At 49.8% G+C, this 12,656-nt stretch overlaps 5 protein-coding genes across 5 annotated transcripts; 4 read left to right on the top strand and 1 right to left on the bottom strand.

Moving 5' to 3' along the window:
* Nucleotides 1-2,897: 2,897 nt before the first annotated feature.
* On the top strand, nt 2,898-4,009 carry BC939DRAFT_399779 (uncharacterized protein; the record flags this gene model as incomplete). Its single annotated transcript, XM_051552500.1, has 2 exons — nt 2,898-3,637; nt 3,730-4,009. The coding sequence occupies 2 exons, from the start codon at nt 2,898-2,900 to the stop codon at nt 4,007-4,009; spliced, it is 1,020 nt and encodes a 339-aa protein (XP_051409844.1).
* A 244-nt stretch (nt 4,010-4,253) lies between these two features.
* Nucleotides 4,254-5,983, top strand: BC939DRAFT_458812 (centromere protein M (CENP-M)-domain-containing protein). Its single transcript, XM_051556654.1, has 3 exons — nt 4,254-4,694; nt 4,768-5,140; nt 5,254-5,983. Exons 1-3 carry the CDS (start codon nt 4,656-4,658, stop codon nt 5,730-5,732), a joined length of 891 nt encoding a protein of 296 aa, XP_051409843.1. The 5' UTR covers nt 4,254-4,655; the 3' UTR covers nt 5,733-5,983.
* Nucleotides 5,984-6,021: 38 nt separating this feature from the next.
* BC939DRAFT_458811 (NAD binding domain of 6-phosphogluconate dehydrogenase-domain-containing protein) lies at nt 6,022-7,406 on the top strand. Its single transcript, XM_051556653.1, has 2 exons — nt 6,022-6,296; nt 6,404-7,406. The coding sequence occupies exons 1-2, from the start codon at nt 6,078-6,080 to the stop codon at nt 7,202-7,204; spliced, it is 1,020 nt and encodes a 339-aa protein (XP_051409842.1). The 5' UTR covers nt 6,022-6,077; the 3' UTR covers nt 7,205-7,406.
* Nucleotides 7,407-8,723: 1,317 nt separating this feature from the next.
* Nucleotides 8,724-9,470, top strand: BC939DRAFT_458810 (RlpA-like double-psi beta-barrel-protein domain-containing protein-containing protein). Its single transcript, XM_051556652.1, has one exon. The coding sequence runs from the start codon at nt 8,803-8,805 to the stop codon at nt 9,250-9,252; it is 450 nt and encodes a 149-aa protein (XP_051409841.1). The 5' UTR covers nt 8,724-8,802; the 3' UTR covers nt 9,253-9,470.
* Nucleotides 9,471-10,911: 1,441 nt separating this feature from the next.
* On the bottom strand, nt 10,912-11,115 carry BC939DRAFT_379152 (high mobility group box domain-containing protein; the record flags this gene model as incomplete). The annotated part of the gene is made up of 1 exon (XM_051551726.1): nt 10,912-11,115. A coding segment is annotated over one exon (204 nt), but the record flags the coding sequence as incomplete, so codon positions are not given.
* Between the last annotated feature and the right edge of the window lie 1,541 nt (nt 11,116-12,656).

Below are 12,656 nucleotides of genomic sequence, written 5' to 3'. Positions count from 1 at the left end.
TTCGCGTAACAAAAAGGCAGATCGGGCCTGAGCGCGAATTGCGTCCTAGGACGCGCACCACAAAATAAAAAAAGCGCCACCAAAATGAGCTACAGTGCTCGATTGGTCTGCGGGGTTCGAGCAGGGCTGCCATATTGGATGTTAACCCACGCGTGTTTCTGCAAGCCGAGAATGACCTCATGGCATACTGGGCCCAGTTTCATGATGAAAGGACCACAGATTGGTCATCGGACCGTGGACAGAGGTATTGCTGTGGGTTGCGTGGAGCTGCATTACCCTATTGTTCGGAAATAGACCTGCCTGAGGTAATTTGATATGACGGCATTGCGCGAACAACGCCCACAGCATGTGAAGCGGATGGGTGGATTGCCGGCCATCTGGCCGACCCCCATGCCAGATAATAGCAAGCAACACTACCTCCACTGCTTCCTTTCGCCATCACTCTCATCACCATCACCATCACCATCATTACCCCCACTTCATCTCATTCCTCATCCCTTAAAGACCTTGTAGGAACTCAGTTAGACCCCTCTATTTAACCTTTCTACATCTCACAGCACTACCCATGAGTTCGACCAGCAACAACACCTCAACATCTTCGCCTCTGACCACTACAAGGGACGATGCTTCGCTTCAATCCCTATCGACTAACACCGTAGGGAAAAGCGCCCTGCCGGCCCTTGATATCCTGTCAAGAACCAAAGTTGGGGCCTCTGTTTCTCCCACCGTAAGAGTTAGCATAACGATCCGCCATTATCACTATCGCCTGCTGATCTTTCTCGACAACTCACAGACCTTTCCTTTTCTAACATTCCTGATCCCCATATCAGAACGGCAGCAGTCATGAAGGCGAGACTGCAATCAAAGCAGGACACAGCAGCAGTGCCTCAAAGTCGCTGGAGAAAATCATTCGGAGGTCCAGTCCCGCCGCAACAGCAGATGCAGTAACCTCAGGGAAGACCTCGACACAAATTGATACCAGCGACGTAGCGGCTGTCGACAAGGATAATGAAGCAATGGCACAAGCAAATGAAACCGATTTGGAAAGAGCGTTTACGAAACAAATGACACAGCCCTTTATTGGCACAGTGCTGGAAGGACATACGTTCACACCAATGCCAGCAACACCTACTGAAGAAACAACCTCTCCTAATGCCGAATCATTATTACCCCTGGTTTCAGACACGAAGCAACCAACAGCGACGATCGAGAGCGCTACGAGGACCAGTAGTGATAACACGGACGACAGGCGATTGTCTTTAAGCGTGTTTGCAACGTGGTGGTCAAGCAATAGCACAAGTCCCCCTAAGCCCACCAATCTCAATATGACATCGGACCAGGCGGAAACATATACCCAAGAACATGAAGATTCTGCAACCCCATCAACCACAGCTACAACAGCAGTGTCGTCTTCAACAGCGGCGTCCACTCCGCCTAACACAGCAATGGACTGGGAGCCATCGGGGCCTGAGGCTGCCTTCATCCAAAGATCACTTGGTCATACGGACAACCGATCATCCTCATCATTGCCCTCGTCTCTCCCCTCTTCAGCCAGTTTTCCTTCGACTATGATCAAGCACTCCAAGTTGGCAGCATCGACGGGTGTCCGGCGAGGCTCCGTATCCTCTACTCAGGGTTCACTCTCTGCGATACTCTGGAGCAAGTTTACCGTCAACCAGGAGAACGTCGCTTCAGAATCAGCCTCAGCCAAGGATTCGACGACAGAAGAAGTCGCTCAAGAATCGACTTCGACAGGAATGGATCTTGATCAAGTCACGGCGAGTGGACTTGCCATTTCTCCTACACATGCCAGAACCATCAATACTCCAGCAAACAGTGGCAAGAAACGATGGTCTTTGTTCGGATACGGTGCCAAGGATGAAGACGAAGAGAGCTCGCCAAACAAGCTCAGGAAAAGCGGCGATGTCTTAATTGAACCAAATTCGAGGCCCGCCAGTGTGAAGGAGACCGCGAAACCTTTATCCACAGCACTGCAGTCATCGTCAGCAGACCCCTCAGCTGAGCTATCATTGGAATCGACAGCCCAGCAGCCGATCGCAGTAAAAACTGAACTGGCCGATTCGTCCGACGAAGGTGGGCCTGTTGCGCCAGCACTCGTAGGAACCTCGGAAATGAGTGTAGTTGTGCCTCCGGGAACTGCTGTAGCCAAGAGCAACAAGGAATCAACCCCAGCTTCATCAGGAACCGTTACAGGCGCATATAGCTGGCTGTCTATTATTCCAGGTTACGGTAACAAGACTGAGGACGCTATATCCGCAGCGGACCAAATACGTGCCAACAATCAAGTGACGGATTATGAGGAAGGCGAGCGCAAGGATGTGAACGGAAACACGGTCAAACTCGGCGATGATTCAAGACAGACCTTGGCTGAGCTAGCTGAGGCCAAGGGCACCAAGGAGGACCTTGTTTACAAGGACGATTTCAAGGATGGCCAAACGTTTGCGCAACTCAAGGAGCGTGAAGGCGAAAAGAACAGTATCGCCAAAGAGGCCGGCAAAGCAATGGCGTCTCTGTCCAAGGTTATCTTGAAGAAGAAAAATGTTGTTCTGCCCGATTATTATGAACAATATCCAGACGTTCGGCAGAGCCTTATTACACTTCCAGTCGGGCCCATGGACGTACCAGTGGAAGGACCAAGACATCAACGATCGCCATCTATTATGAAGAGCGCCGTCAATGCTCTTAGTTCCCTTCTTTTTTCCAAGGCGCCTACAGAACAACCACCTTCTTCTCCACCAAAGGACGAGGCGCTTCATCGAGGCGCGAACGGCATCAAGAAGGTCGCTATCATCGGTGTGCATGGATGGTTTCCAGTCAAACTAATTCGGACAGTGATCGGAGAGCCCACAGGAACCAGCAAGAAATTCTGCGATGAGATGAATCTAGCGCTTCAAGATTACCTCAAAATACACGACGTGGAGCTCGAGTCCGAGGACATTACGCTCATTCCACTTGAAGGAGAAGGCAAGGTCTTGGACAGGGTCGAGATTCTGTACCAGAATCTAATCAACAGCAAGAAATGGAGAAACGCACTTCACGAGGCTGACTTGGTTTTGGTGGCGACACATTCGCAAGGAACGCCCACTAGCACGATCCTCACGGCCAGACTCATACAAGAAGGTATACTGCGTGTCGGCGAAACTGATCCCAAGATGCAGCGAGTCGGAATTCTGGCCATGGCGGGGATCTCGCATGGCCCGTTTCCGTTTCTGAAGGGTAATTTGATCGTGCGCTGGTTCGAAGCCGAAGCAGCTCAGGAGCTGTTTGAATTCATGGACTCTGAAACGGAAATCTCCCAAAGGTTCCGCGAGGCATTGAGGATAGTTCTTAAATCTGGCATCCGGTTCACGGCCGTTGCTTCATTGGAAGACCAAGTTGTGCCCTTGTATTCTGCAGTTATGACCGCTATCCACCATCCATCCATTGTGCGCGCGGTCTACATCGATGGAGCGAGCTATCAGGATGACTTTTTGACGAACCTGATCTCCTTTTCATTGAGGCTTCGAAACTCTGGTATGGATGACCACGGTGTGCTGGTGCATTTGAGCGAGGTTGTGGCGGGAAGCATTTACGGAGAGGGGCATTCCACCATTTACGAGGAGCGCGAGGTCTACATGTAAGTCACCTTTTCCACTGTTTCGGGAATGTGCTCGCTGCGCGGTAATGCATACAACTTTACTAATATGTTGCATCTTATTTTATTCTTAGGCTGGCTATACGCGCCCTACTTGAGCCTCCCGCAAGTTTGACATCCGAGATGGCTAGGAGCGAACCCATATTGCATCCTTTCCGTGCGAAGCAGCACTTGAACCCATTCTATCTGCCATGGGGCATGCGTGGGGTCATGGATGAGCTCAAGGCACTCGGCGTTGGAGTCCTGAATGAAGAGATGGAGCGCCTGAAGAAGCTGTACGACGATTGGAACCCGGCTACGAAAGGCATGAAAGAAATCAAATTTAGACTAGAGCCTGTCCGGTCCAAGCTATAATAGAATACGGCCAAGGTGAACTTTCAGCACTACAATTGGTGGCAATTCAATGTCTATGCGTCGCAGGGCTGCCAACAACGCGGAGATGGAATGTTACACAGACATTTTTTGAAGACGTGTTTTGTGATTCGACCGTGTTGGAGGCTGATCTTGGGGTCCAACATACATGCTAAGCCATACGCTGGTGACCGACGACCACTACAGGCCGGGCCCAGGCAGATGACTGAGCGACCCTGAGTTTGGACTCTCTGAAATCCGTCGATGCATTCCTTCACCGGTGGCCTACATGTACAGCAATAGTTGCCTTGTCCTTGCTCGTGTCATTGACTAGCACAACTAGTTAACTGACCAATAACAATGCAATGAAAAATTGGCGGCAAAAAAGGTTTATTAAGGCGGCCCTGGATCCTTATGATCCAAAGTCGTCTAAACCTCGGCGCCCTGGGGCCAAAAGCAGCACTATACAGGAATGTCTCGAGTGTGCCGCATTGTATTCCGTGCTCAGTTCATCGGATGAACAGGCTCCGCTCATCACAAATCTGATCCATCCTCTTTTCCAGCGCGTTCACCCTCCTCAACCTGGTCCAATAAAAATTGAGGCGCGACCCTCTGCTGTTCGTCTCAACATCACTGAACACACGACACAATGGACTTTACGATCCCTCGGTCCTCCGCTACAATCTTAGTAAGCGTCGCGCAGTATTTAGCCCGCAATCTGAGGCGATCTCCTTTGTCCTGATCAGTTTGATCCTTTTCAGCTTGTAGGCCATGCAGGCATCGGTAAACGACGACTTGCATCCTGCATTCGTTCAGAGCTTGCACCACCATCTAACTCTTCGGCCGATGCTGCCCCCAAATCCAATACCGATATCAGTTTCAGGACTGCAGAGACATTACCTCTCGAAAAGGACGGGCATATCAGCGCAACACTGCCTCTCTTACGACGTTTCGCCTCAGAGCACTCGGTAAAGCAGGCGACAGAGACCGTTGTGGAGTCTGTGGTCCGATATGATTTAATCCTTTTCATGGTTAACATGACGAATCGGATATCATGGGACGAGTGCAAAGGCTCGCTCCTTCAGCTAGACCCTGGCTGTTTCCTTGGTCGCTGTGCCATTGTTATTACCAGAGGTATGTTCTTCCTATTCCGCCGTCATGTAGCAGCACCTGTTCTTTACTTCCCAGCTCTAAGAATTACTCTGATGAGAATATGCAATTAAACAAGCGTCTTTGTGTCATTTTAGTCGCGGCTGTTTCCAAGTATGCGTTTGACAGGGACGACATTACAGATTTCCTCGATAGTTTTTATGATATACCTACAATTTGGACAAATCTTGACGTGGACTCTGAGGCTACCTTGACAGCGTTTCAGGTTGTTCGGATCCTGGAAGTGAGCGCTGGATACAGAAGACGGGCGGAGAACAGCTTATTATTTAGTATATCACACATGCCAATTGCACCGATAGTTTCCTCAGCGTCGATGAATGGTATAGCAGCAGCAGGCGGATCAAAAGCTAAAGCCTCTATGATGCCCTTGGCAACTTCCACGTCGAGTTCGTTTGTGGGATCGAACCTCGGAAATCGCTTGACCGCAACACACCTTTTGATGAAATCTCCGGAGAAATATACAGTGCTAGTTACCTCCTTGCCAGGTGATGAGGACGAAACGTCAGGGGAGGACGATATGGCCAGGGTGCTCTCCAACCTCGATTCTCAAGAATAAACTATCGTGGGCTATTCGACGGGTGTCACGTGGAAAACAATTGCCCGCCCTTTTGAGTTGCCCGTTCGGTCATCTCGTTGGTGCGTAGCGCGCCTTTATACGGATGTACGGACGATATCACGATGGCACAACTATGACACGAGAGTATCCGTCAGGGTTTCGTATCTGGAGGGGAAAAGAGCGTTTTAGTTACCCCACTTTCAGTTTTTGGCTAGCTGCACCGGTTTCGTCTTCATAGATATAAAAGCGACTTGATCCTCTATGCAAACCCCACACATCTCCATTGCTACCTTAATCAAATCGTTTCCTTTTAAGACCTGCGAGCCATACAACTACACAACAATCATGAACCACCTTTTCCACCTCAAACAACAAGACAGGATCGGATGGATCGGCCTCGGCGAGATGGGCTACAGCATGGCCAACAACCTTCACCGTTACCTGGCCTCGCTTCACCTGAACATGACTGTCTGGAATCGCGACCCAGCAAAGAGTGCAAAGCTTCACCATCATGGCGCCCATGTTGCTAAATCGATCGAGGACCTGGTTGCCCAGAGCAATATCGTAAGACGATGTTTATGATGCGGATGATTTGCCTATCTGTCTGTCAAAGTATCGTAGCTCACCATAGCCATGCGATTCTCCGGTTTGTTCTGAAACGCTTTGCACAGATTTTCACCTCTTTGGCGGACGATGCCGCAGTGGAAGAGATCTACACACAACTCATTGATTTGGCAGGCCAGGTTGACCATTCGATCATTTTCGTGGAGACATCGACCATCTACCCGGCTCTGGCAACAAAGCTGTACAAGCAACTCTCGGTCTATCCTCAACATACATACCTCCAGTGCCCTGTCTTTGGTCGACCGCCCGTCGCTAAGGCCGCCAAGCTGATTTGGGTCACAAGCGGGGACGAGAAGGCTATCAAGAAGATGTGTCTCTACTTCACGACCATGTCCAAGAGCATCATCCATCTCAAGACAACGGACGTCGCCAAGGCCTGCAATTTCAAGCTGCTCGGGAACTTTTTCTTTGTCGGAACCATGGAACTCTTGGCTGAGGGTTTGACCCTGGCGGAGAAAGCCGATGTCGATCAAGAGTCCGTCCTCAAGTTCATCGAAGCCCTCTTCCCGGCGCCTACCTGGCTCGAATACAGTCGTAAGATGGCTAATGGAGACGTATCCCATACGGAGGCCGGGTTCTCGGTCGATTTGGGGCTGAAGGATGTTGGTCACATGCAGAAGCTAGCGCTAGATTCGGGTGCGTCGCTGCCGACAGCGGATTTGGCCTACAGACACTTGAAGATGGTGCAGGACCAGGGACTTGGTGGTCAAGATTGGAGTAGTTTGATCAACTCGCTGAGGTCTGCGTCCGCCTTGCCAGAGATTTTACCGCAGTACCCGAACGAGAAGGAGGTCTTTGAGGGCGAAGAAGGCGTACAGTCCAATAAGGTGGGTGCACGCGAGGTGTAAGCAAAGCAATCGAGTCAACAGATTGCCCGCTTTTTTCATTTCTCCGGACGATGAACGACGCGTGATGGACGCGATATTTTATAAATATGCAGGGATTCGAGAGCCCAATACTCCCCCTTCTCCCACACCTTCACCTTCTTTGGATGTTTTCAGCTGTAGTGTTTTGTGATTTCTTCTCCACTAATGCTTCTCCACAATTACCCGAATGTAATAAACAAAACAGACGCGTGCTTACATCGTACACGCATCATCGCATCATGCATGCACGCATGACAATATCGCGCAACTGAAAAACGTCTGCGTAACAGACCGCTGTGAGCACGCACAAGGGTTCATTTTTGTGCGGGGAACAAAATTGCGGCGAACCGTCAGACCCGACTAAGGGGATGAAGGATATTGAGCCGACCTTTCTCGCTCTCTGTCTCTCTTCCTCCTTTTTTTTAAGTTTATGTCAGTCTACAAACTGAAGAAACAGGCCCGTTCTTCTTATATTGATGGGTCTAGATAGCTTGTGGCACGACGAACTTTTGTACGAAACAGCCAATATAGTAGGTTGGCCAGGCCAGGGAGCCTTTTTCGTCTTTAAGGTGTCTTCTTCAAGGTGCCTGGGCGCAAGGCAACGCCTACGTCTGTAGGAGGGGTGTACCCTGCTCTGGGAATTAAACTGTAGCGAACCCTTCCCCCCCCCCCCCCCCTAGAGTACCTACGCCTGGGCTGGAGACCGAGCTTGCATGGACTGTGCCCTGGATCAACCGCTTAGGGCATAGGGCTGTGATGATGCAGCAGCAGCAGGAGCAAATGCAGGGTCCATAGAGCCCACGGTTATAATCCCATAATGAGGCTTTCGATGGAGGGAACAATGAATCTGAAGGCAAATCGCTAATTGTTCCATAATGGGGCATTCGACGGAAGAACAATAACGATTGAGTCTTCTGGGCCCCTCTGCTTGGGTATCTTTCTCTGTACCATTCGGCAGATGCTAGATTGTCCTTGATTAATTGGCAGCTGCCCTGAAAAACGTGTGCAGCCCTGCAATAGTGGATTTCTTGTGGCGAAACTTATCGAATCAGCAGTCGCCTGCACCTGACCCCTGTCCCCCTGTCCCCCTGTCCCCCTGTCACTCGTTTGATTCAGATAAAGTCCAGTCAGGGGCGTCTTGGGCTCGTCGGATTGGTTGTGAAACCTTGAATAGATTGCATTTAACGGCAGATAGCTTATTTGGTGCGCGAGAGAAATTAAAATGCATGGGCACAGGTACACACACACAGAGTGTGGGAGAGAGATGAGAATCATTCGCCGCCAGACTACGATTGGGGAAGGGACCCAGCACTCCGATCGCGTGGAAGATCCACCGCAAGTCCGCCTCTTGCCTTTCTTCCGCTTTTGTATATGTTCATGCTCCATACTGGCTCGCTATTGTTCTCGGCGCCTCACACGTCCTTTGATCTCAGCCCCAGCAAAAAAAAAAAAAATCGTATATAAAAAGGGTGGCATCCGTCCACAGTTACATCCTCGTCCACAACGTCTTCATCCACAAGAAACAAAACAAAATCAGCTTCTACTCAGCACCACTTCATTCTACCACAACACTCCTGAACATGACTGTTTTCTACAAGCTCGCCATTCTCGCCGCCGCCGCCATGGCCGCCACGGCCGCTCCCATCGTTCTTCCAGCCACCCCAGGCCGTAACACCACCGCGATCCTTAACTTGGGACTCAAGGACAACTTTGACGGTCCTATCAGGGCCGAGGACTCCACGTTCTCTGGCCGCGGTACCTGGTTTACCGATAAGTCCGGCTCCTGTGGCAAGTCCTTTGACACGAACGACATGATCGTCGCCATGAACGCCGAGCAGATGGATGGCACTGCCCAGTGCGGTCGCACTGTCCGCATCACCGCCAACGGCAAGACCGTCGATGCCAAGGTCGTTGATACCTGCCCATCCCAGTTCTGCTCTTCGGGTGCCTTGGATATGTCTCAGGCTGTATTCAAGAAGCTTGCGCCCCTCGACAAGGGTGTCATCCAGATCAAGTGGCAGTTTGCTTAAGCTCATTTTTTTGAACCCATATTCTCCGGCATTGTTTCTTAAGGAGTTGGGCTGACTGGTTCAGCCTTTTTACTTCTTTTCTATCATTCATTCAGAGCTACAACATGTATTATATTCCTTTCATTGTATATAACACCACCATAGAGGCTCATTCAGCTTTTCTTGCTCCATTGTTGAGCAATGCGCAATAAATAGAACCACATCAACGCGACTTACTCGGCAGCACATGTAGGATTTTCGAATTAATTTGACTCAGTGCTTGTAATGAAAGAGGGGCTTCATAAGCTTGAAGATGAAGGATCATCATGTTAAGACTTTATGTTCTCGAACAGGAAGAGACTTTATGTTCTCGAACAGAAAGAGACTTTATATGCATTTTTTTTTAAAAAAAAAAATGAAAAATGAAAGAGAGAGAAGAAAGAGAGAAGGGAAGGACTTTACAAATACATAATTTAAATGGAGGTGCACTACAAAACTGACCTCTAATTGTTCAAACCATTCCGCCGATGCCTTTTTCCATTTTTTTTTTTAGGATAGTTCAATTGGAAGCCCTCGATAGTTTTGATTCAGCAAGTTCGCAACCATTGCTACATCCAACTTTCCATCATTCCTCAGCTGCGACCTCAATACCGTGCTATCATATCCACCATGGTTCTCTAACAACAGCGATGAGGTCGACATACTCGGAGAGAACGAGGAGCACGTCGAAAGCACTGGCGAGATAATCATGTCCTGCTCCATCAATGAAGGAGTCATGAACGGGGATTCGGTCTTTAGCGTCGACAGCGCGTAGTGACCACCACCCTGAGACGGAAACGGGATCGGGCAAGGAAGACAGGTCATCAAGGTGCTGTACGGACTTGCGAAACCTGCAGTATCGAAGATCGTGTCTTGTGCAGCTACGGTGGTGTTCCCTGATAACGAAGTGGACATGGGCAAGGGTACTTCCATATCGAGCAGGAACTGTAATGGGGTTTCATCATGGTACGGTGGCTGTGTAGAGAACATCGGTGTCGATGCGGAAGGTCTAGGCATAGGCGGAGAAATCATCGGAGGGTTTGCCATAAGGAAGTCTGGAATCATCTCGCCAGAGTTAGATGGGCTTATAGTCTCGTGTGGAGGAGACATGCTCATGACCGCAGTCATGTCTGCATTCAGCAACTGGTTCAGGTACCAGGACGACGCGTCGTCCTCGCATTTAACGCCTGTTGTCATGGGCGACGCTGTGTTGAGGGGGACAGACCATTGAGTAGAACCATGAATATCAAAGAAAAGGGAACTCGCGGCTGCTAAGGAATGATATGGGCGCTGGGTCGAAGACGAGACAAGGCTATAGGACGGCGTCAGAGATGACAATGTGGAGCCTATGGAGAAGGGTGAGGCACGCAGGGTCGGACGCCCAGACCGGCGGCCATTCTTAGAGCTGCTAGATCCGGTGGAACGCTCTGTTCGCCTGGACAGGGGAGCCGTGGGGACCTGGCCATCGTGTACTATATTCATATATGGATGTATACTTGAATGGACCTCTGATGAGTACTGATGCGAGCCATAATTCGCGAGAGGGGCAGGAGGAAAGAGTCCCAGATTCTGCTCAGAGACCGCATTAACAGCCGCGACCGCAGCCGCCCGCATGGCCCTGGCTTTTTTCCCAGTGCCGCGCTTTGCAGGTCTGTACTTGTATTCAGGATATTGAAGCGCGTGTTTCTGCTCGGCCTCCTTGGCGAGTTTAGCGTAGTGAGCCTTGCGCTCTGGTGGTTCGTTGTACCACTTCTCGCCCAAGATTCGGGAGAGCTCTGCGGTGGTCAGCTTTGGATAATTTGCAACCTGCTCTTTACGATAGATAATGAAGGAATTTGGTGGACGAGGAGGTCTACCAGGATTCTCCGGGGCTGCTTTTGGGCACGATGGTTTTGTTGATGAAGATGAGGCACTGCTGGAGGAGGCTGAAAATGGTGCATAAGCGAACTGAGAAGGATGGGTCATGGTGGTCGTGGCTGGAGTTAGATGCGTAGGGTTGGTTAAGGGGAAACAGGCGGACAAGGTTGAATGCGCAGGTGATGTGGGGTAGTGCCTTGCAGACCTTGGCTGTTGTGTTGGGGTAGTCATGTGGGGATGTATGGCAGGGAGCTGAAGAGGAGCAATGGAACGTTCTTAAGGAATTGTGCGACAGTGCGAGGAAGGAGGGGATCGAAAGAAATAAATTACTGTGTAGGGGGTAGAAAGCGTCTATAGTAGGTCACTGGGGAGCAGGCGATTTGAAGGACGTGGAGGTTTCTTGTTGATTGCTGCGACGGTATTCTTGAGGGTCAAGGACGGAGATAAGGAAAGCTGTAGGGCTGTGGTGGGTGCGGAGCACAAGAATGCGGACGGAAAGGGATGCTTGATTGACAAAAGAGGAGAGTGGAGAGAACAACGACGAGAAAACCCATTGCTCGGATCTTTTTATACAAGAAATGCATCCCACTCGACACTACCATGTCAACCTCTGTGTGGGCGAGCATGACCGGCGGCCGATGTTCACCGTGAAGACAGACCAGCGAAAACAAAAATTACTGAACAATAAAAAAGAATAGATTTAATTAGGGCCACTAAGTCCACTTGCAGACAGCACCCCAAAGTCGCAAGGCCAACGTGCAGACTGTTGACAGACAAGAGGAAAAAAAAACATGCAGTTTTTTTTTTGCCCTTGTCTTCATCCATTACAAACAAACCTTTGTTTGCTTTCCTCACAATGCTTCACTATGGCAGCATTTTATGTTTGCACGCTACCACGTTCTGCCACCAAGGAAGCCAGATAAAATGAGGGGCTTCTTGAGTGCACTGTTGACAAATAAGAACAATCGGTATTCAAAACGAATTAATAGAGACGATCTTAAACAAGTAGGTTGTCGTATAAAGCTGGATGCGCGAACAGATGGCATTATTTTTATCTCGAAACCTGTTATTTTGCTGTCCAAGAGACCAAGTAGTGAATGGTCTGTTAAGGAACGCAAGGTAGTGAAGTAGGTCCCATTGAAGTTTATTTTGTGCGCCAGGCTTTGCTGCACCAATCACGACAGCCATCTTGGCGAGCACCGCACATGGCACGGCTCATGCAGTCAATGGTCAAGACACCTCCAACTGCTGTGCACTCGGCGAAGAATATCAACTGTTAACTTCGATAACAGAGGCCGAGGAAATACAGCAATGAGCCTTTTCTGAGCGCTAACTAGTGTGGACTGAATGGGATTTCTTATTCATTTTATGAACGATACAAAACTACGTTAAACAATCAATGCTAGCACAACCTTGGGCGGGGCCTCTTGCCTCTTCAAATCCAATACAGACGCCTCCAAAATGGAGGAATGCATCGCCAGATCCCACTCGCCTTCTACCACATACCCAATTCGGACCAAATAGTGGCT

The sequence above is a fragment of the Gamsiella multidivaricata genome, assembly GCF_025024155.1.
Source record: "Gamsiella multidivaricata strain RSA 2152 chromosome Unknown BC939scaffold_55, whole genome shotgun sequence".
NCBI lineage: Eukaryota > Fungi > Mortierellomycota > Mortierellomycetes > Mortierellales > Mortierellaceae > Gamsiella > Gamsiella multidivaricata.
Note: the sequence above shows the minus strand (reverse complement) of the source record. Positions and strands in the feature narration are given on the sequence as shown.